This window comes from Lactuca serriola, chromosome 8 (genome assembly GCF_051521515.1).
Source record: "Lactuca serriola cultivar US96UC23 chromosome 8, Lser_US96UC23_V15, whole genome shotgun sequence".
NCBI lineage: Eukaryota > Viridiplantae > Streptophyta > Magnoliopsida > Asterales > Asteraceae > Lactuca > Lactuca serriola.
The window spans coordinates 125679654-125703145 of record NC_136415.1 but is presented as its reverse complement, the minus strand read 5'-3'; the positions used below and the strand labels follow the sequence as shown (position 1 = coordinate 125703145).

General features: G+C 35.8%; 1 protein-coding gene across 2 annotated transcripts; it reads right to left on the bottom strand.

Annotated features, from left to right (window-relative positions):
- Positions 1 to 9717: 9717 nt before the first annotated feature.
- LOC145069564 (uncharacterized) lies at positions 9718 to 13609 on the bottom strand. Of its 2 annotated transcripts, none has more exons than XM_079016498.1 (11): positions 13155 to 13609; positions 12278 to 12952; positions 12046 to 12172; positions 11544 to 11696; positions 11220 to 11440; positions 11076 to 11133; positions 10772 to 10978; positions 10490 to 10686; positions 10317 to 10395; positions 10036 to 10176; positions 9718 to 9958 (listed from the first exon to the last, which is right to left on the bottom strand). In XM_079016498.1, the coding sequence occupies exons 1-11, from the start codon at positions 13418 to 13420 to the stop codon at positions 9908 to 9910; spliced, it is 2175 nt and encodes a 724-aa protein (XP_078872624.1). In that variant the 5' UTR covers positions 13421 to 13609; the 3' UTR covers positions 9718 to 9907. The 2 variants fall into 2 exon arrangements, with proteins under 2 accessions (XP_078872624.1, XP_078872625.1); XM_079016499.1 differs by having other exon boundaries at positions 13159 to 13294.
- Between the last annotated feature and the right edge of the window lie 9883 nt (positions 13610 to 23492).

Below are 23492 nucleotides of genomic sequence, written 5' to 3'. Positions count from 1 at the left end.
CGTGCGAAGGCTTGCTGGCTTCCTATGATTGGACCGAAGTCTACTGGTCCGAAGTCGGCTTGGTGGTGGGGTCCGCAGGCGAGGGTGCGCAGGTGCGAGGGACTCGTTGTCAGCCTCTGATTGGACCGCGGACTCGTGACCCATGTGCGAGGCTCGGAAACGAGGATAGTACACGCGTCAGACTGCTAGTGGACCGCGGTTACTGTTCATGTGAGGGTGACTCAGCAGATTTCGCCACGTGGCATATGCGAGGCGAGGACACGTGGCAAAAGCGTGACTATGCGAATTTTCTTGATTTTTGTGCAAAAACTTCTAAAATCCATAACTTTCGCATACGAGCTCCGTTTTTGACGTTCTTTATATGCACGCGTAGCTAAAATTACACTCTACAACTTCCGTTTAGACTTCAACGGCTAATTTTGACTTTAATTTTTATATTATTATTTTTAACAGACCGGGACATGAAATCCGTTAAAAATTCATAACTTCTTCATCCGACGTCCATTTTCGTCAGACTTTTTACCATTGTGCTCCTAATGACGAGACCTTCAATTCTCGTTTAGGTTGTGTCAGCTAAAAATTGCTCGATCTAAAATTCGAGTTTTTTAGCTGTCTACTGCTAAGCTGAAACTTCGAAAAATCATAACTTCCTCATACGAAGTCAGATTTGAGCGTTCTTTTTATCGAACTTCTCGGTTTAACGAATATTACGACTTTCGTTTAGATTACTAAGGCTAAAAAGTAGTTTATCAAAAACTCACTTTTTACGACATTCGGCACCGTGCCGGTTTTGTCGCGAAACTTCGACATGTCATAACTTCTTCGTTATAACTCGGATTTCGGCATTCTTTATATCCCCGAAATCCTTGTTTCGACCATTACAACTTTATGTAAAGATATCGGGCTTATCTCACACTTTAATTTTGACGCTTATTTTTATTTTTAATTAATTAAACCCTAATAATTAAGCATAAAACACATAATTCACATAAAATTCACATAATTCCTTTTCATTTCTTCTAAATGAGTTACAAAGGTTAACCTAGACCATTATGTCAATATTAATGCCTAGCCTAGAAACACGAGCGTTACACCCCGGATCAAATAATACCAAAGCATAGATATTATTCACGAGGAACGATCCTAAAATAAAACACATAAACATAAGAACACAATTTAATATAAATAAAGAGATAAGGAGAAGATACATACCCGTCACAACATCGAGAGTTGCACGCGCCTCCTCTACCGTCAGCTGGAAAGCCTTGATCTTCGCCAGGAGCGGGTCCTGACACTTGTCCTGCTGCAGCCAAACTCGGATAATGGGCCTTCTTGTGGCCCCTCTGATTACATTGAAATAAAATCAAATCAGATATTGGGGTGATAATGGTGGTAGCAGTACAATTCCTGCTGATATGACCCATCCGACTGCACTTGAAGCAGCCAGAACCACTCCGGAGCATCTCATGGTACCGGGGCTTCATCATCTCCTCATCCGCCACATACTATGGAACCAAAAGTGCCCTCTCCATGAACATAGCGGTGATCTCAGCCACAGTCTCAGTAGTCTGTCGGAGATCCTAGAACTCTCGTGCCAACTACTGCACCTCAATCACCGGTGCAAACTCAGCTCAAAACCTAGTCGAGAAATCACCCCAGGTCATTAAATCCACAACATCATCACCCACAGCACATCCTACCTCCTCCCATCATTCACGTGCCCTATCATTCAAGAGACAGGAAGCTAGTTTGACCTTGTCCCCCTCAGGACAACGGTTGGTACAAAAGGCGTTAGCAACATCTGCTAACCACCTGCTCCACATGCCCGAAACTCCCTGAAAGTTAAATAACGTGTCCCGACCAAAGCCACAATCTTAGCGCCAAAGGCGCTCAACCGCTCATCAAGAATCTCCAGAATACCCTCCTTGACCGTGTCAAATATCACAAGAGTCTGCTCAAGGATACTGCATGTAATCTCATGTGAGATTAACTCCCTTGTCTGGTCATCAAGCTGCCTGACTCCCAAACCCAAGCCTGAGCCCTCCCCAACACCAGAATTGCCAACTGGTATGCCTCGCAATACCAACATACTGAAAATAGACCACATAAACCATCAGAATACGCATTAAAATATACACATTGGGGAATCACAACTCCACAAGCTCCCTGACTTCATCGCATCCCTCCTTGAATCGAGTACAAATCCTCTGCTTCCAGTAGTACGGGCCCATAATATCTTCCACATCTATCCGTACTTTCCATAAGAAGTGCCTTAACTCAAGCAAGTTACCTTATATACCAAACAATTTCCTCCACGGATAAGGCTCCCAGGACTAGATCTCATCCTAGGTTTTCTTAGGGCAAACTCCACACCACACTCCGCCATCAGCTACAGAAAGAACTCCCGCTAACTTCCTCTAACTAGCCCACGAATACAATTACATATTACAAAAAATAGATAATTCTTCGAATGGGAGGTCTCACACTACAACGGTTGAACTCAAATAAGAGCTGCACAATAGAGTTAAAACCTAACCCTCTAAAATTATTTAGTTCCCATAATATCTAACTTAGCATATTCGTTCACTAGTTAGCTGAAGCTAGTTAGAGTTCCTAAGAGCACAAAGCAAGCAACATTCGAGCATTAAGTAATCAGAACCAAGCATAACCTAATCAGGCCATCCTACTAATGATTTATCAGTACTAGCATGCAAGTATACAAACTCATACAACTGGTATACAAAGGCATCTCTCCTAGATCCTTAGCCCTAATCTAGCATGTGATTCACAAATTTACAATTCAAAACATATCATAAACATGTATGGGTATTTTAGGATAACTTACTTAAGCTCTACTGATTGCATGTATCACACCTTTCATTTTTTGAGAAAACTCTTTCTAAGAATTTATTTTTCTTTTTGAAAACTCTTACCAAATCCTCAATTTGAGTTCGGACACACCTGAGAGTGTATCTGAATCCCTCAAACCAATGCTCTAATACCAACTTGAAACATCCAAAAATTATGACCCAAAAATTTCATTTTTGATTTAAGTAAACACAGTATTCCAAAACATTGTTCATACAACCCAATAAAGTAAATATGTCAAACATCATAAAAACCAGAGTATGTCCCATAAACAAAATCTATATGGTGTGTGTGATGCAGTCATCCCAAGCTCTTCCCCTTGGAACCGGAACTACCTGGAACATAAACTAAAACTGTAAGCACAAAGCTTAGTGAATTCCCCAAGATACCACATACCAAACATATCATATAACGGGCCCCGCCCAATGAGATACGGGCCCCGCCCACACTTGCATAACGGGCCCCGCCCAATGAGATATAAGCTCTGCCCACACTCGCATAACGGGCCCCACCCAATAAACATACATATACAAGAACATATAAGTATCACACAGACAACAAGTTTATCGACATCACCAATCAAGGTTCGGCCTTAGTGCCTTAGACCCGCTAAACCCAGTGAGGAAACTCACCTCGAAAAGTTAAAAGAAACGAATGATCCCTGACTACTGGTGCTATAGCTCCCTGAGTTATCAAGTGACAAATAAAAACCAATTAACATTTGGGATCTACATCATAATAAAAAACCCCTACTTGGAGTAAAAAGACCATTTTGCCCCTAACCTAGCTTAGTCTAAGAATGAAGCCCATAACCACAATCTAATGGCCCCAGAAGTCAAACAATCAATCAAGGCCCAAAATATGGGCCAATTTCCAATTGGTCCCAATTCCTTCACATGAGCCTTAGCCCAAGGCCCAATAATGTTCCTAGACCAAAAACTCCTAAAATCAGATGGCCCAACTAAATCCTAACCTTCTAAGCCCAAAATAAGGCCCAAACTTAAGGCCTAACATCGCAATGCCATCAGCCTGAGTACGTTGGGCGTGCTCAGCTGGTACGCTAAGCATACTGGCTCGAAGGCTTGTACGTTGTGTGTACAGGCTTGTATGCCCAACGTACTCTTCCATTTCAGCCAACTTCTAGATTCAGCTCCTAACCCATTAAGACTTTGTTCTAGAATGAAGATCTTACCTCCTTAAGCTGAAATATCACGTAAAGTTGCTAACTTTACATACATGCATCACCATAAGAAGCTCTAAAGCTCAATAATGACTTAATAAAGGACTTAATGAAAGCATGAGATCCCTAAACTCCATAAATTTGGCACCTTTATGCCAAATGAGTCCATGATAATCTTAGATCTGAAAGAATAAGCCTTTGGGACGTCCTAATCCCATCATCCATCCAAACCATGGCTAAATACATAACAATTTAACCCAAAAAGAGATCTAAGCATCTTGTTATCAAGATGAGAACTTGATACCTCAAAAGCTTGGCAAATAAGATGGTGATTTTGGATCCAAGACCTCCTCTTCATACTAAGCAACTTCTAGCTTCCTCAACCCCTTCAAAATGCAGAAAAATGAACACCAAAAGCTCCCCAAAGGCTCACACACTCAACAATGGAAGCTAAGACTCGATTTTAGGGTTTCATGACACTAGAGGCTGATAAGGAGGCTAGCACTTGAGACTTAATGACATTATATAGGGCTTAAACCCTAAAAATTAGGGTTTTGGGTCTGATCATGTACGTTGCATGTACATCCTTGTACGCAGCGCGTACATGCATGCCATACACAATCCACTTAGACCAACTACGCCCCGCGTACACCAGGATTATGCCCAACGTAAGGCCTTGACTAAGCCCACACATAGAAGGCCCAAATCACTAAGCCCAAAGCAAAATAGCTGATTTAGACAATTAAATAAACAATTAAGAAAAAGTACCTTGAAACCATCTGGTGCTACAATTTGCATCCTTCTGATAACATTGTTACCACTATTATTGGTTTTAAACTTATTGGAACTAAAAAATTTAGGGCGTGGAGGAGTTTTATAACAAGAGCTCTGAATAGAATTTGATTTGTTGATGGTACAATTGTTAAACAAAAGGATGATTATGTTAAATCTCTTAAGTGGGATCGTGTAAATTCTATTTTCCTGTTCTTGGATCTTAGGATATTTAGCTGAATCTATATGTGTTGGTCATGCATTTTTGAATTTGCTCTTGATATTTGGACCGAGTTGCATGATACTTATAATACGGATGATGGTTAAGTTGCTTTTAATTTGCATCAGCGTATTAGTTCTTTAACTCAAAGCGGCTTAAGTGTTTCTGATTACTTTAATAAACTTGATGCACTTTGGAAAGAATTTGATGGTCTTACTAATTTGACTGACTGTACATGTGAAGCTGCAACTCAATTTAATAATCATTCAAAGTTAATGAAATTGATGCAATTTCTTAGTGGTTTAGATGACTCTTTTAGTCAAGATAAAAGTCATATTTTACTTCTTAAACCTTTAACAAATGTGAAAATTGCTTTCTCTATTGTGTCTAGAGAAGAGTCTAATAAAAAACATGGTTCTTTAACTGTTTCTTCAAATAAATCTCAGCCCTCTGGCTTTGCTGGTAAAATTAGTGATACTAGGAAGTTTAAAGGAAGAAATCAGAACCTTCAATGCAAGCATTATGGCCTTAAGGGACATACTATTGAGAAGTGTTACAAATTAATTGTTTTGTACAAAAGATTTCAAGTCTAAAAATGATTTCAATAACACTAACAATTTTTCAACTAATGCTCCTGTTGTTGCTTCACATGTTAATGAGTCTTCTAGCACTTTTACATGTTCTGTGGACAAATCCGATCAACACTATCTAACTTCTGATCAATATGCTAAGATTCTTTCTCTTCTAATTAATAAGAAATTTGCTAAGGATATGTTATCCAATACTAATATTGCAGGTATTGCTTGTAATAATGTGTTTTCCAGTGATAATAAGTAGTTTGTTGATTCAGGATCTAGTCAACATATGATTGTTGTTGAACCACAGTTGGTTGACACTATTGACATTTCCAAGTTAAATCTTAGAGTTGATCATCCTAATGGATCAACTGCAAGAGTTATTAAAATTGGAAATATGCACCTGTCTAATTCTATATCTTCACTTGATGTTTTTGTTGTTCCTAGTTTTCATGTTAACCTTTTATCTTTTCACAAGTTATGTAGGGATAATAAATGTCAGGTTGTTTTTTGATGAAAATAAGTTTGTTGTTCAGGATTCACTATCCAATGAGACTGTGGAGACTGGTAATGAATTTAGAGGACTATATTATCTTAATAATAAAACTAATGGTAGGTATCTTTTTGTCTAAGTCTACTACTTGTTGTGTCTCAAAATTAATTTCGCATAAAAGGTTACGTCATCCTGCTGATCAAGCCCTAAACTGTTTATAGAATTCTTTGAAATTTGGAAATGAATCTATTCCTCCATGTGAGGTTTTTCATAAAGTTAAACAAACAAGAGAGTATTTTCCTTTGAGTAAACACAAAACTAATATTTTAGGTGAACTTGTTCATGTTGATGTGTGGGGTCCTTACATGATCGTTGCCATTAGGGGTTTTTGATTTTTTTTCTAACTGTTGTTGATGATATTTCAAGAGCTACGTGGGTATATTTGTTAAAAACCAAAGAAGAAGTTTTCTCTTGTTTTCAAGCCATATACTTGTTTCTTGAAAATCAATTTAATACTAAAATTGAAACTGTTAGGTATGATAATGGAACTGAATTTGTTAATGTTCGAATGAAAACTTTTTTTTGAAAGTACGTGTATTGTAAATCAAACTACTTATGTTTATACACCACAACAAAATGGAGTGATTGAAAAAAACATAAACATATTTTGAAAGTTTCTAGATCTTTTTTATTTAAGTATGGATTACCTAAGAAGTTTTGGGGTGATGTTGTTCTTATAACTGTTTTTCTAATAAATAGGCTTCCTTCTTATGTTCTTAAAGGAAAGTCTCATTTTAAATTAGTTTATAAACATCCTCCTATTTTTTATACTATTAGGGTGTTTGGTTATTTGTGTTTTGCTGCTAGACTTAATGTGACTGATAAATTTGTTGAACGATATGAGAAGTGTGTTAATTGGTTATTCTAATGTGAAAAAGGGTTATAAAATTTATAGACTTGATAACAAAATTTCTTTTCCAAGGATGTGAAGCTTTATGAAACTGTTTCTCCATATAAAAGGGCTTCTAAATATGACGATGGTTCTATGTTTCCTGATGCTTCTTTTTCTGATAATTCTAAACCTTAGGTTCCATTTTCCTATGATGAGGTGATTGTGTCTGATATAGTGAATGATAATCATTTCATGAGAAATTATGTTAGTAACAATCAAGATGATGATGTTGTTGCAAATCGTTCCATGAAATGCAGTTGATTTTAGCCAGGATGGTACCCAGTATATAGGTGCAACTGGATCTTGTTAGGATGAAACGGCAGGTACTAATCAACCTGATTTGGTTACTTAAGAGCTTCTCAATCAAGCTGAGGAATATATATATATACTTCATCTAATCATCTAGAGTATAATTCTTTAGGAGATAAGAGGTTAAATCGTGAATCAAAATTACCTCAAAATTTTAATGATTATATTATTGAAGAAAAATACAAATATGGGATGGAAAGAAATGTTAGTTATGCTTTTTTAGTTAATGAAAATAAGTGCTTTGTTTCAGTTTTAAATAAAACTGTTGAACCAAAGACTTATTTTGAGGCTACAAATGATCCAAATTGGATCAAAAAATGGAGGCATTATATAGAAATCAAACTTGGATAACTACTGATTTACCCTTTTATAGGAAACCAATTGGTTGTAGGTGGGCCTATAAAACTAAATATAAGTCTAATGGAGAGGTTGAGAGATATAAAGCTAGATTAGTGGCTACAAGTTATAACCAATGAGAGGAACTTGACTATGAGGAGACTTTTTCTTTTGTGGCCAAAATGGTAAAAGTTAGGATTGTTATCACTTTTGCCATTAATTCTAATTGGTCTTTATTTCAACTTGACATTAACAATGTTTTTTTATATGGAGAATTATATAAGCATGTGTATATGAGTTTTCCTCTAGGATATCATACTAAAGGTGATAAAAGAGTCTATAAGTTGTTAAAATCTCTTTATCCCCTTAAACATGCTCCACGAAAATGGACTGAGAAGTTGTGTTCTTTTCTTTTTGATTTTAGATTTGTTCAAAGTGTTAATGAATTTTCTTTATTTGTTAGAAATCTAAATGAAACAATTGTTGTTTTATTGTTTATGTGGATGATATAATATTGAGTGGAAATAATTTGGATGAGATAAACAAATTCAAGGAGTTTTTAAAATCAAAAATTCTAATTAAAGACTTAGGAAAGTTAAAGTTTTTTCTTGGAATTAAGGTTATAAATATTGATAATGGAATATGTTTGCCTCAATGAAAGTATTGCTTAGAATTGTTGCATGAATTTGGAATGTTAGGGGTGCAAACTTGTTAAGACACCACTTGATCCTAATGTTGTTATAAAGGTTGATGATGTTGACAAGTTTGAATCTTTGTTGACAAATATTATTGAGTTTCAAAAACTCATTGGGAAATTGATTTACTTGGACTATACTAGACCTGATATTTCTTATATTGTTCAGGTGTTTAGTCAATTTATGCACAGTCTCATGAAATCTCTCACTTAAAAGTTGCTCTTAGGTTATTGCGTTTTTTGAAAAATGATCCTGGTAAATGGGTTAGTGTCACTAAGGTTGATTGCTTGTCTTTAAAAGGTTTTATGGATGCAGACTGGGCAAATGCCTTGTTTCGTGAAGGTATGTAACATATTATGTTGTGTTTCTCAGTAACAATTTAATTTCATGGAGAAATAAGAAACAAGACACTGTTTCTCGCTGCTCCATTAAATCAGAGTATAGAGCACTTGGGTCAATTACTTGAGAAATCATTTGGGTTTTAAAAGTTTTGTTTGGTATTGGGGTTAGAGATCCCACTCATGTTCAGTTTAATGTGATAACGATTCTGCCATTAAATTGGTGTTGAATCCTATCTTCATGAAAAGACAAAACATTTTGATGTAGATACTCATTTCATATGGGAAAAAGTATCAAAGAATTGCTTTTGATATTACTCTTCTAGACATCTTGACTAAATGGTTGACGTCTGTCAACATGATTATTTGTGTAATGATCTTTTTTTTTTTTTTTTGGACTATCCATTGTTTGTATCCTTTTTTATATATTTAATTTATTGAGGGTATACTTTGTCTTTTATTAGTAGTGTGGTTGTAAAGGTTTTGTTACAGGAGGGTTGTTATTGTCAAAGTTGGAAACCATTGGACTACAGCTCATAACCTATCAAAGTTCTCGCAGGTTTTACCTACATTCGGATTTGGATCCGTCGTATATAATGTTTGTATGTGTGAGTGTGTTGAGAGCTCATAACTCACAAGATTAGTATGAGAATTCATGTGTCGTTAGATTAGGATGAGAGTAGTATAGATTTGAGTATTGTAGTGAGACTTGTAATTTCTAAGTGATTCAGTGTTGTAGTGAGTTCTGCATTGTAAGTCCGCTGAGTATTGATTTTATCTTTAATACAATTTCAATCGTCTCTCCATTCCTCTTACTAGTAAACTGTTTGGTGAGATTGGAAGTTCGGTTTTGATTGCCATCAGCAATTCTATATTGCATTGGTACAGAAGTGTAGAGAAAGTCTTTTCTACCTTTGCATTGATATGAATCTAGTTCAGTTCTCCATCAAACCTATTCCTAAAATATACAATGAATAGGGTAAATTTTAAACCTTCCAACTTTTAGTTAATACGATTTCAATGATCAAAAAATATTATACAGTTATTTATAATGCCTTGGTATTTTAAAACTTGTGTCATTTGCAAGAAAACTGTACATTTTAAACCTTCCAAGTAGGACACAAACACCAACTCCAAAATAAAAGTAAACTATACTTCAGTAGTTTCGTGTTACCATGGGAAGTCATCCTTCATTGCATCTTCAAGATTGTACTTAAATCTCTGTAAAATTAACAAACACCAAATGTTAATTAAATTAAAACATGAGTTAAATCTCATGAGTAAATTTTTTTACAAACCTTGTTGGCATCCGATAGAACAGCATACGCCTCCCCAATTATCTTAAAAAGCTTATCTGCATCCTTGTGTATGGTTTCAAAAATCTGTTTCCAAACATCACCATCTGCTCCACTCTCACATCTGGTTAAAAACTTACCTGCCTGCATATATATATATATATATATATATATATATATATATATATATATATATATATATATATATATATATATATATAAGCACCATATGTATATGTCAGATGGAACTGTGTCTAGCTGATATAAAAATAAAATAAAAAAACCTTGTCAGGATGATGTCTGAGTGCAGCTTTATGATATGCTTTTTTAATTTCAGCACTAGATTCTGAGCCTTTTAGTCCCCTATCACACAACAGTAAATAAGCAACCATTCTAATTGTTAACTATGTGTATTAATTGACTGATACTAATAATGTGATTGATTATGAGAAGTTACAAGATGAGGTAAAGATCCAAAGTCATTCCTTTCTTCAAATGTATATTCATAGAAGAAAGACGTCGACGAGCTACTTTTAAATCTTCAGACTTGTCTTCACTATTTTTTTCAAGAAGAGTGATGAGTCTCTGAAGATCAAGGGCTGCATGTTCATAGTCTCTTATCTTCTCATGCAGATTTGCCCTCCTAGAAATCGCCTGCAAACGTTGATAATGTGTTATTATTAAAACCATGAATTTTTTAATCAATATCCAAAAAATACATGTATATGTGAAAAGAGACCTTGAGGTAATTCTCATCAAGAGCTATGGCAAGATTGCAATCAGCAATGGCATCAACAACTTCACCCAAAGCTTGGTGTGCTGCAGCACGATTGCACAAGCAGATAGCAGCAAAAGATCTTGATTCGATACTCATTTGTAGAGCATTGCTATAATGCTTCACTGCTTCTTTGTGTCTCCCACCTTTATAAGCTTCATTTCCAGCACTCTAAACTTGGCAAATTGTTTATTTTTAAAAAAAAAAAAAAAACAATATAAAAAATATATATATACACTCTAACTTAACCACATAATATGTATGGTACCTTGCAGCGAAGAAGTTCAGAGACAGTGGCAACTGAAAAAGAGGATGAATCCTCAGTCCTACAAAGATACATACTTTTATTACTAACTTCATTCTTCACAATAAATATACACATGTAATGTGTGTGTGTGTGTGTGTTTATTACTTGGTTTCATGAGGGGCTAGTTGCTCATATTTCTCAAGGGTAACAAGGGCCATGTCAAAGTTACCCATACGAAAGTAGGACCTAGCCATCATGCGCCATCTCCAAAGCTTCAATTGTCGTTTTTGCCCCTCATTTGAAATGTTAATATTGTTAGCACAATTATTTTCGGACATAGGAAGTGTTTTCTCACACATTTGAATCACCTTTTCATAGTTCTGCAGCTGTTACATCCCACATATCACAACACCAATTTAGTGAGAATAATAATATATTTTATAGTAAAAATCAGCTAAATCACTCTACTAATATAAATCTATATAATACCAGAAAGTGAGCTTCTGCTGTCATTTCAAGAAGCTTCTCTGAATAGCAGCTTATTGACAAGGCCTCCATAATGATCTCCAGAGCATTAGTTGCTGACTCACAAGTTTTCTGTTGCAATAACTCAGCAGACTGCTTGATATAACTAACCACTTTCTGCAAATTCATATAAAGTAGCATAGCATACATCCACTTAAACCCTAAATCATAAGCTGATATAAATGTCTAGTTTTGTTGGCAAACATGAAAGAAGGAATTATGTCCCATATTAGTAGAGTGTACAGGTGTAGTGGCTCCATGCCTATAAAAAGAGTCCAAGGCTTTGGTTGTATGGGTTGCTGGAAATCTTTGAAGCCATTTTACAATATATATATATATATATATATATATATATATATATATATATATATATATATATATATATATATATATATATATATATATATATATATATATATATATATATAAAGAAATTTTAATCCATCAATATATGGTTATATTATACCTCAGCTTTATGTAGGCCTTCAGATGCCTCAATAGTAAGCCTTCGATCCAAGCAAACCGCTCTAGACTCCAAGCATTTTTTGTAATTCTTAATTGCATCATCAAGTTCTCCAAGTTCCAGATGACAGCTAAGAAACACAAGGCAAAATTCGTTGATAAGTAACAGTATGTTTAAATTGTGGTATTAAAAAGATAAATGATTTAAAAGAAAAAACAGGAACCTAAAATCTTACTTCCCAGCTGTTAGGCAGACCTTAAGATAGCTTGGATCTAATCGAGCTGCAATTCTGCAGTCATCTACAGCTTTCCTCATCTTTCCAAGTGACATTCTTTTAGAAGCACGATTGCTATAATACAACACAAGAGATTCAAGTTCTTGTGTCTTGGAAGATAATACTTCACCTCCATCTAAAACAGAAGCTATAGCTTTTGCTGCTTTCCTCCATTGTTCTGTTTCTACCTTCATCTGTTTCATTTCAGCATCTGCAGTCTCATTTGCTTCTTCAAGCTCTTCAAACTTGTTCTTCATTACTAAATACATCCGGGAAACCTCTGCTTCTTTTTTTCTAGCAGATGATAATTCGTTTCTGCATTTTTCTAAATCCTCTTTAAGTTTGTTCATGTTTACGATCATTTCCTCATTCTTGGTTTGAACAGAGCTTAATTCCGTATTAGCTTTGTTCAGCTTAAGGTACAGACCATCAAGTTCTTCATCACGCAATTTCAGTTCATGTTCTTTATCTTTAATCTTTGCTAGTAATTCATCAACAAAGGGCTTCACTGGTTCTGAATTTCTTATAGCTTCAGTTGATGTGTTCAGTGGTTTTAATCTAAACTTGGTCGTCCCAGAAGTGGATTCCATGGCATCAGAGCTCGATGGATCATTACCTAAACCTTGGAATCCTCCCCTGAAACATATCAACTTCTTTTAAAAAAAAACGAGCTACAATTTGATAGAATATAGATTCAAAAGTGAGTACACGAACAATCTATAAGTCAGTAATGTGAAATCGGTAATAGGAGATGAATTATATCAATCGTTTTCACAGAGGTTCGAGTAAAGAGAGAAATCATCAGGAACCAAAGATTAGGAGAAGAAAAGTTAATTACCTACGTCCATTACTCCGAGGAAAAGAGCCAGTCGTCGGACAGTCGCGAATAATGTGACCAGGTTCGCCGCACCCAAAACAACACCTGGCCTCACTTCGTCCACCACCACGACCACGACTACGACCACCGACACCGCCACGAGGGGTTGCTGTATCCCATGTTCTTCTCTCAAACTCTTGATTACGAGTCTGCTCAGCAACGTGATCAAAAATTGTTTCATGATCGGGCACGCGGGAACTCAGATTCCCCGGATGTACTCTAGCCATTGCAATTTCGGTATGTTAAGATTTAGGGTTGGCGTGGGATTTGGAGTGAGCTTGAACTCCGATGAACACCAGATCGATTCGATTGTATTCCTAAAAGGCGTCGACTGTTCATCCACTGTCGTCGGTTATAAGTCTCGCAGAGAGGACTTTATGGAAATGCTTTTTTCAAAGTTGCCTCCTTTTCTTACAATTTAATACGGGATTTCTTAATTCTTAAATATGGATGATAGATCCTTTCCTATAAATTTAAATAAAAAAATTTATTGCACGGGTTTAAAAGAAAATCGAATTATTTGAGCACACCATGACGATATGGTCGTTAGATTATTAAAGGTATTTTAGTAAACAACTTAACCTTAAATGAATGATAGAACATGTAATGTTAAGTTATAACTGATTGAGATTTTTTTTATATTAGGCACGATTTCTTCCTAAAAAAAATTGTAGATGTTATTTTGACATAAGCACTTGAAATATATGCATGTTAAGACATCTTACTTTTGAAAAGCAATATATGTTCATATATAAACACTTGAAAATTATTCATGTTAATACATATTACTTTGGAAGGAAAAAAGGATATGGTCATTTATGAAAAATGAACAAATGGAATTTTGTCATTAACGAACATCATATATGGGAGTATCCTCCCTAATAAATAAAAACACTTTTTGTCACATGTCTTCTTCTCTTTTATTTGGACACATGGTATTTTCTATAATTTTTGAATTTTTTATTTTCCACTTGTCATTTTATTAAATTAAAATTTCATATTTAATATGTAAGGTAGTATATATATATATATATATATATATATATATATATATATATATATATATATATATAAAAGGTATTTATTAAAAAATGTTTATATATATAATGTATTCAATACATTAAATCCTCATTAATTTTAATAATTCAAAATTTTCTCATTTTTCTTATAAATTCAAACTTTTCAAATTGTTAAAATTTCATATTTAACTTTTTTTAAATAAACTTATGTAATATATGGATCTCACACCTAATGCTTCTATTATATGTATAATCATACAAAATCTTAATACATAATATTCAAACACTTAGAATGAGGTATCAGTCTTATGCACGAAGTCATTAGTCATTATCCTAATATATTCAAACCAGTAGCGAGTCTAGAATAAAAAATCATATAGTTCTATAACCAAGTTCAATCATGTCAGTACAAACATGGACTTAAAAGTTGAATCTGACCGTACCAACCAGACCAAACCAGGTTGAACCGGGAACCAAAAATCACTTGTTAGCAAACCAGTGGGAACCGATATGTTTGCTAAGAAAAATTTTAAACATTTCAAAATTTTAGTTTTTATAACTATATGTATTACATTTTTTTAAAACTACATAACCCAAATTAGAATAAAAAGAAGCCTCAACTAATCAGTTTTTAACTCATTAATTGAGTCATCAGTTTTTAACTCATTAATTTAGTCATAACCAATTAACCACCAAAGAGGCAAGCACAAAGATACTTCAAAGTGTTCCCTCATCTTGCTATTTATAAGAGATCATGGCTCTTCTATTCCATTTTGTTGGTCATTATTGGACTAACCTATATATGTTTTTGAATTAAATGAATTTTTCAAACATATCCCTTCTTCTTTGAACTAATACATGTTTTTCAACCTTGTTGAAAATTTAGGTGTGTAAAAGGACACACCTTCCTATATACTAACCTCTCCCCTGGGTGAAACACCCATCATATGTAGTTGATGAAGCCAAAAGAAAAATCAAAAAAGGTCCATCATACGTAAAAGATTAAATGAAAATAAAAACATTAAATTGTTTTTCAGAAATTTGAGATATTTTGGACTTTTTTTAGCAAAAGAAAAAAAAAAGAACAGAGTTTCAGCCAAAGAAGATGTCATATAGGGTTATTTCAACAAAATGGAAAATTTGAGGGTATTTTTGCTAAATACGGGGTGGTGGGACCTAGTTGCATTTGATGATGCACCTACTTGTTCTATGTTGGCTAGTGTCAATGCTTGTATGTGATCTGAAATGATCATTTGAATGAAGATTTAAAAATCAGTTTAAGGAAGCATTTTAGGCAGATTACGTCTCAAATAATTAATTTTTGAACAGTTTAAGTGTTTAACGTTTAAAATTATCAAAATATACAAGACTGTAGCAAGTAATCAAGAGACAAAGGTTAAGTAACTATCATTTGATACATTAAACAATGTTTTTATCTGTATCGTACAATCCATATGTCACTCTCGTAATCAATTTAACATTAAAAATGACATAGTAATTGTATTTGTCACAGTGACACAACATAAACACAAAAATAAATGAACAAAATAATTGCACGAATCCACCTTATTCTTCATGCAACTTAAATCCTCAATAAAAAATATAATCATTTCTTGATAGTTGAATGTGTAATTGAATTTTCTTTCAACGCTTTGTTATGAAATTACCAACATGGATAATTGGATATTAGTTATGGTAAACTTTACCCGAGTGGAAATAGGATGGGTATGGGGTGGGGTTGACAATTCATGTCCCCATCCCCGAGTACCTAACATCGTCCCCATCTCCGACGGATGTGGGTAATCGAATCTCCTTCCCTTTAAATTTTGGGTTTTTCCTCGGCCCATGGATTCCCGTTCTATCAAAAAAATAAACTAAACTTACGCAAAAAATCAAGTTTATTAAAATGATAAAAAAACAGAGGCCATAATCAGATTGTATTACATAAATCATAAAGTCTAACAAGCATCAAAACAAGAAGTGACGAGTTGGTATACAGATCGCCGAATAAAGTGAGGATTTAAGAACTCTTGGAATTAGGAACATAATTTGGTATACGGACTCTCAGTCCAATAAAAATCAATTAATTGTTAATGGACTTATTTCATAATCAATAAATTATATATATATATATATATATATATATATATATATATATATAATGTCATCAATACGGGGGCGGTGCGGGTTGGGGATTGATATACCCAGCCCGAACCTCAATTTTAGCATAATGGGGATCCCCAGCCCCATACACGGTACCCTTTTTGCAGGGAATACCCGTCCCCAATTGGGGCGGGTCAACCAGGTTTCCCGTTGGGTCGGGTGCGATTTCCATGTCTAGAGTTACCTTACGTCTTTCTCAACTCTCGTGAACCGTAAAAATCATATCCTCTTATGTTACTATTGCGGTGATGTCTGCGTTTATCTCCATTTTATCCCACATTTCCTCTTCTGAATCATATTTTGACATCTTTAAAAGATAAAGGGTGTGACAAACTAGCTGCAAACTGTACCTTTTATTTGTGCTGAATCATTTGGAAAAGAGTCGTTAGCTTTTAAAGTTATAAAATTAAATAAAAACCAAAAGATAAAAGTTCCCACTAGCTACTTGAAGTAGTTTGGATTTAGAGTTTTTTGTTTAACCTAAAAGCTAAAAACTTCCATTGCCAAAAGAAATTTTTTTGTTTTTTCGATTTTTTTAAAGCTAAAATCTAAAAACTCTCAAAAACTCAACGCGGAACAAGCCATAAAGCGGAAAGCTATAAATGGAAACTTGATTCAAAAATTAAAATGGAGAATTTACTATTTTCAAAATGTGATTATGATTTTCAAGGATTTCTACCCATATGAATTCATCTTTTGTCGTGTACTGCATGCCAAAATGATAAGTGAAGTGAATAGACGAGAAAACATATTAGGGTTTATGTTAAAAATTCAACTGTGATTGATATAATATGAGTAAAATAACATCAACGATCTTGCTCTAACACTAGCACCCAAAACAATTTTGTTGAACACCGGCATCCTCATGTTGTAAAAAGTGGCCTTGTTCTCATGGCTCAAGCTAACACCTCTCAAAGATTTTGGCACTTTTCTTTTGATATTGTTGTATATCTTATTAATCGTTTGCCTTCTCGCACCTCCAAGAAATGGTCCCCCTATCAACATCTTTTTAACTGTGCCCCAGACTACTCATTCTACTCATTCCTTAGGGTATTTGATTGCGTCTACTGTCTTCACCCTCGACCATACAATCATCATAATATGGATTTTCATTCAACCTAGTGTATATTTCTCGGGTACGAACCTTTACATCATGATTATAGATGTCTTGACCTCTCTACCATCTGTCTTTATATAGTTCGTCGTGTTCGATTTGATGAGGCATCTTTTCCCTTAGCCCAAACCTCATCTCCCTCTCAATCATCTCCATCATAATCACCCTACACATCATCGGCCTCGCCTCACGTGTTGCCTGATCACTTATCTTCCTGCAATTCCAACAACTTATCAGCATCACCTCACGTGGTGACTGATACACCACCGTCCAACACCTCTGTAACGTCCGTGTTTCTAGGCTAGACATTAATGTTGATGTAATAGTCTAGGTTAACCTTTATAACTCATTTTAGAATAATAAGAAATTATTTGAGTATTATGTGTTTTATGCTTAATTGTGTGGCTTAAATGAATTAAGAATAAAAAATAAGAGTAAAAATAAAATATTAGATAAGCCTGATCGATACATGAAGTTGTAGTGGTCGTGGCAAGGTTTTCGAATATATAAAGAATGTCGAAATCCGAGTTATAACGAAGAAGTTATGACCTGTCGATGTTTCGCGACAGAACCGGCACGACGCTTAATGACGTAAATAGTGAATTTACGATAGAGCGATATTTAGCCTTAGTGATCTAAATGGAAATTCTAGAATACGTTAAACTGAGAGTGAGCATAAAAGGAACGTCTAAATTTAACTTCGTATGAGGAAGTTATGATTTTTATAAGTTTCGACTTAGCAGTATGCAACCCGAAACTCGAATTTTAGATCGAGTGATTGTTAGCTGAAACCATCTAAAAGAGAATTGAAGATCTCGTTAATAGTAGTTCAACGGTAAAAAGACAGACGAAAATGGACGTTACATGAAGAAGTTATGAACTTTTAACGGACTTTTCCTATCACGGCCTGTTAAAAATATAATAATAATAATAATAATAATAATAATAATAATAATAATAATAATAATAATAATAATAATAATAATAATAATAAAGTCAAAATTAGTTGACGGAGTCTAAATGAAAGTTAGAGCATAGTCTACCTACGCGTGGATATAAAGAACGTCAAAAACGGAGTCCATATGCGAAAGATATGAATTTTAAAAGTTTGGAAATGCAGAGTACGCCCAGCGTACTCATGGTTCATGGTCTGGGTTGGGCCACGTCGCCATACTCTACCACTCGAGTGCCCCGGGTCCGTAAGCAGTGACGCATCCGGTCTGATCCACTTAGTACGCCCAGCGTACTGCTTGTAGAGGGAGTACATATGCCCAATGTAATCGCAGGGATCATCCCCTATAAATAGATGTCGTGGGCTGCCGAGTTTTAGTGCTCAAATTCTTCTCTCTCACTCGTTATTGCCTCGTTTTGCGTGCAAGTTATACCCCGAAACCCCGGTATCATTCCCAAGACCAAAAGCAAGTCCCGAAGCCCCAAGGATCCCGAGAAGTAAAGTTTTCGAGCCAAAACCCTACCCGCGAGAAGCCCGGTTTTCAAGAAAGCATCCCGGTTTTTATCAGAAACGATTGTTTTAAGAGACGAGGTGTTGTTCGATCATCGTCTTATCAAGTGAGTGTATATTCATTTTCTTCTAATACATAGATACGAAGTATTCTCTACAAAATACATGTTATGTGTTTGTATATTATTTGCTTATTTGAAATAATTATTGACTGAATGATTTGTATAGGTTTTAAGTTGTATATAAATGTATATATTTTTATCTACTAATATGTTGGTTAGAACATGGGTAGACGGTTGTTGTGTGATGAAATAAAATGATAAGAGGCCTCGATGTGATTGTGATCTAGTCATCCAGCAGAATATGGATGACGACCACGGACTTTTCTAGACAGTTTAGTGGAACGTTAGCAGACTCATAACCTGTAGGTGTAGTGAACATGGGTGTTCATTTGTTATATTTCTATCCCACTCATGGTTGCCTTAGGACATTCATTGTTGAGGAAATCCCTTTGCAGTAGTGTCCGTCCCGATGAAAATTCTAGATTAGGTCACTTGTCATAGTTGTTGCCATAGGGACGTAAAGTGAGGATAACGAGAATGGGTAATCGGGTTATTGTTGGTTGGTGAAATTAAATATAATTATTTATTGTGGGTTGAAAACCCTATATGCTCACCAGGCTCCCAAGCATGACCCACTCAGTTTCTTTGTATTACAGGTAGTGGCGCGAGAGCATAAGTTGGGGAACATATGAAGATGTTTTTGTTTATAGACCAGTAGTTGTATATAACTATGTAAGGTCTATGTTTTATTGTTTATGCTTTTGTGTCTGTATCGGAACATGACATCCCGAGTTTTGATATATAATGAAAATACATTTCTTTAAGAAATGCTTTGATAAATCTTATTTTATCATGTAATGTTTTGGGACAAATTCCGCAAATCTTTTAAATCAATGAATTTACTCTGAAATTATTTTAAAAAGCATAAATGAAACCGGTCTTTTCTGGCCGTAATTTTGGGGATGTCACAACCTCGGCATCACCTCACGTGGTGAACGACACATCACTGTCACCCTCCTTTGGTGCATCAAACGCACCTCCACTTCCGTGTGCTCGTCCATTTAATCTAAAGCAAAACCCGAAACAACAAGTTGTTTTTCAACCTTCCGCTTATACACCACCATCGTTGCTGCTACCGAATCGACCTCTTTCGTTATGCCCAACATATTTATAGTGTAGCATTATAGGCTTATAGCCAACAGGTATTCTGCACCCGTCAAAAATGGTAAATGGTCCCTAGTTCCACCTACTCCCAACACTAACGTAATTGATTGCAAGTGGGTCTTCAGGTTAAAGCGTCACAAGGACGGTGTTATAACTCGCTATAAAGTGCGGTTTGTTGCCAAGGTTTCCACCAACAACCAATCACTGGTTTTCGTGAAACATTCGACCCTGTTGTCAAGTCAACAACACTTAGAATTGTTCTTTCTCTTGCCATTACACAAAAATGGTCGCTACGACAACTTGATGTTCATAATGCTTTTCTACATGTCAACCTCAATGAAACCGTATATATGAAACAACCACCTGGTTTTATTGATCTGTAACATCCTAATCAAGTCTTTTTGCTTCACAAGTTCATCTATAGTCTCAAGTAGGCTCCTAAAGCTTGGTTCCAACGACTCTCTCAGGCCCTTCCCACTCTAGGCTTCAAGGGATCCAAAACCACCGATCACTCTTTTTTCATATATTCTCATGCGTACACCACCTTATACATGTTGGTCTATGTTGATGACATTATTATCACTGAAAACAACAATGTTGCCATCAATAAGGTCATCAAACAACTTGGTACCACCTTCACTATTAAAGACCTTGTCCAACTAAACTACTTCTTGGGCATTGAAATTGTAGGCTTAGACGTCATTCTTTCACAAAGGAAATGTATTTTGGAGCTTTCTACAATGGCCTGGTCTCAATGACTCCAAACTAACACCTTCTCCCCAATGACAGCATCAAAACCTCTCTCTGCAAATGATAGTCCCACATTTTTAGATGTCGTTAAATTTAGGCAAAGTGTGGGTGTTCTTCAATGTATGGCTTTCTAAGCATCAAATACACTCTAAACTAGGTAGCGGAAAAATCAAAACAACAATGATATACCTAAGTGTACATGTAAGCTATGGATGTATGGTTTCATACTATTACATCTACCCAAGAAAAACCAAAATACAGAGGAAGAATCACATACCTCTTTTGCAGTCAAAAATCTTCGCGCTTGACTCCTCATGCGTGCCACCTTGTTTGGATGATAAGGACCTAAACTAGAATCTCTCTCTTGGTTCACACTGTAACATCCGGATTTCCAGGTATCATAATTTAAGTATTTATTTTTGAGTTAAGAAGAGGGACTTGACGAGTTGACGCCTAAACTCGTCGAGTAAGATCGCGATTGATGACTCGGATTAATGAGTGGACTCGTAGAGTCAGCAAGTCGACTCGACGAGTCCGCGTTGTGGACAAAAACCCTAAATCTTTGGGCCTACGCCCTATTTAAGGGTCCTTATGGCTTTCATTTGCGGCCACACACACACTTGAGAAACCCTAACGAACCAGAGAGCATAGAGAGTGAGGGAAGGAGCTAATTTCATCACCATTAGTGCATTCTTACAAGAAGGAAGGAGGGGATTCTAGCTAGGCTGATTGAGGAGCTCAAATCTACTATCACTTCATCAAATGTTGTTGTTTGAGGTATGAATGCATGCCTATTTTTGTGTATATAGTAGATCTCATGAATCTAGGGTTTGTTTACCCCTTTCTTTAGTTGGAATATGGAGTATGTGGAGTCCCATTGAGGAATAGACCTTAGATCTGGACCTTGAGAGGTCCAGAGAGTCCCAATCATCCAGCTTTATGCGGTCCCATAAGAGTTTTTGAGTCTAGGTTACCATTATAAGAGTTATTTCATTAAATAGAGCCATGTGTGTGATGCATGAACATAAAGATGGGACCTTTACGTGACTTTTGGGTGTTAGAAGGTCGTTTGAGCATTTCCATGGAGGAAACTTGTCGAGTCCATGGAAGGACTCGACGATTCGGATCGGGTTGCTCCGCGATCCGTGATTAATGGTAACCCGTCGAGTGAAAGGTTAACTCGACAAGTCGAGTGAGGCCTTAGGAGAATTCAGAGGACACACATGGACTCACCGAGTCACCCGAGTGCACTCGACAAGTCTGGTCAAAGTTGGACCGTTGACTGGAGTTGACTTTCATTGACTTTTAGGGTTTGGTCAACAATTGGACATTTTGACCATTGGAGGGGGAAAATGGTATTTTCCCCTTCTGTGAGATTATAGGAAGGGATTAGTCTAGCCTTTGAGAATCGTTGTTAATTAGAGGTAAATTACTTTATGTGATTAAGTGGAGGCTAGATCAGTATTTCGAGTTCGAGACTTTCTGAGATTACCCGAGGTGAGTCTTCTCACTATACATTACCTTGAATGGTATATATGTACAGACTGGAGGGTGATATGTGTTTGTGTATGTTTGAGATTTATATGCATTGTGTTATATGTATGTTATGTGTTATATAGACCGGACCAGAGGTTCCATCAACTCATGAGGCCAGAGGGTCCTCGATCAGACCCGACCGAAGGGTCCAACAAGCTAGACCGGACCGGAAGATCCAACGAGCTATGGGACTGGAAGGTCCCGCTGAGACACATAGACCGGAGGGTCATACCGAGTTATAGCATTGAGTGGATTATGTGTTGTATGTGGTATTTTGGGGAACTCACTAAGCATTTATGCTTACCGTGTTATATGATATGTGTTTCAGGTACCAGCGAGGATCGCTGGAAGGCACCGACATGATTTGTTCACACTGATAGAGGACTTTGTATTTGAGATTCTGGGATATGTTTTACCAGTGATAACATTGGACACACTTGAGTTTTGAGATGATTTGTATGAGACATGTTATGTTTGAAAAATGAAATATTGTTTCAAATTTTCACGTCATTACACACACCCAATGACCTCAAAAGAGTAGAATCGAAAATAACTAGTAGGGGACGAACTATAAGGAGAGTTCTTCTACAACGAGGGAGAAAGAAGTGGTGAAAAATCAAGCCAAGAATGATCGAGGAGGAATGAATCCCTAAGGCCCTATATATAGCCTTGGATACCTCCTAGTGTTTTATCCTCAAGCCTATGTGTGATGGGATAGCCCTAGAATGAAATTCCCCTTATCCAAAGGGAATTTTCGTCCATCGCCCTTCTTTCTAGGGTTCTGGAACATTCCTGATTAACAAAATATTGATTAATTGATATTCAACCCTTCTATTAATTAAACTGATAATTAATTCCCAAATTGTTTTCCAATTAATTTCTAATTAATTATTAAACGATAATAATTAATAAAATAATTCCTCCTTTATTTATTCTACTTAACTTGAGTCTTGAGTGCAACCCAAGAGGACCCTGCTATTATTAGAAATATCACCAATAGTTAATGACATTGGACACACTTTCCAACAT

Excerpts from the sequence above, each read along its gene's own strand:
- LOC145069564 (XM_079016498.1), bottom strand. The coding sequence starts at position 13,420 with ATGGCTAGAGTACATCCGGGGAATCTGAGTTCCCGCGTGCCCGATCAT. Across the intron at positions 12,173-12,277 it reads GTCTGCCTAACAGCTGGGAA|CTGTCATCTGGAACTTGGAG; the intron begins GTAAGATTTTAG and ends TGTGTTTCTTAG. Across the intron at positions 10,396-10,489 it reads TTGGATCTTTACCTCATCTT|GGGACTAAAAGGCTCAGAAT; the intron begins GTAACTTCTCAT and ends GTTGTGTGATAG.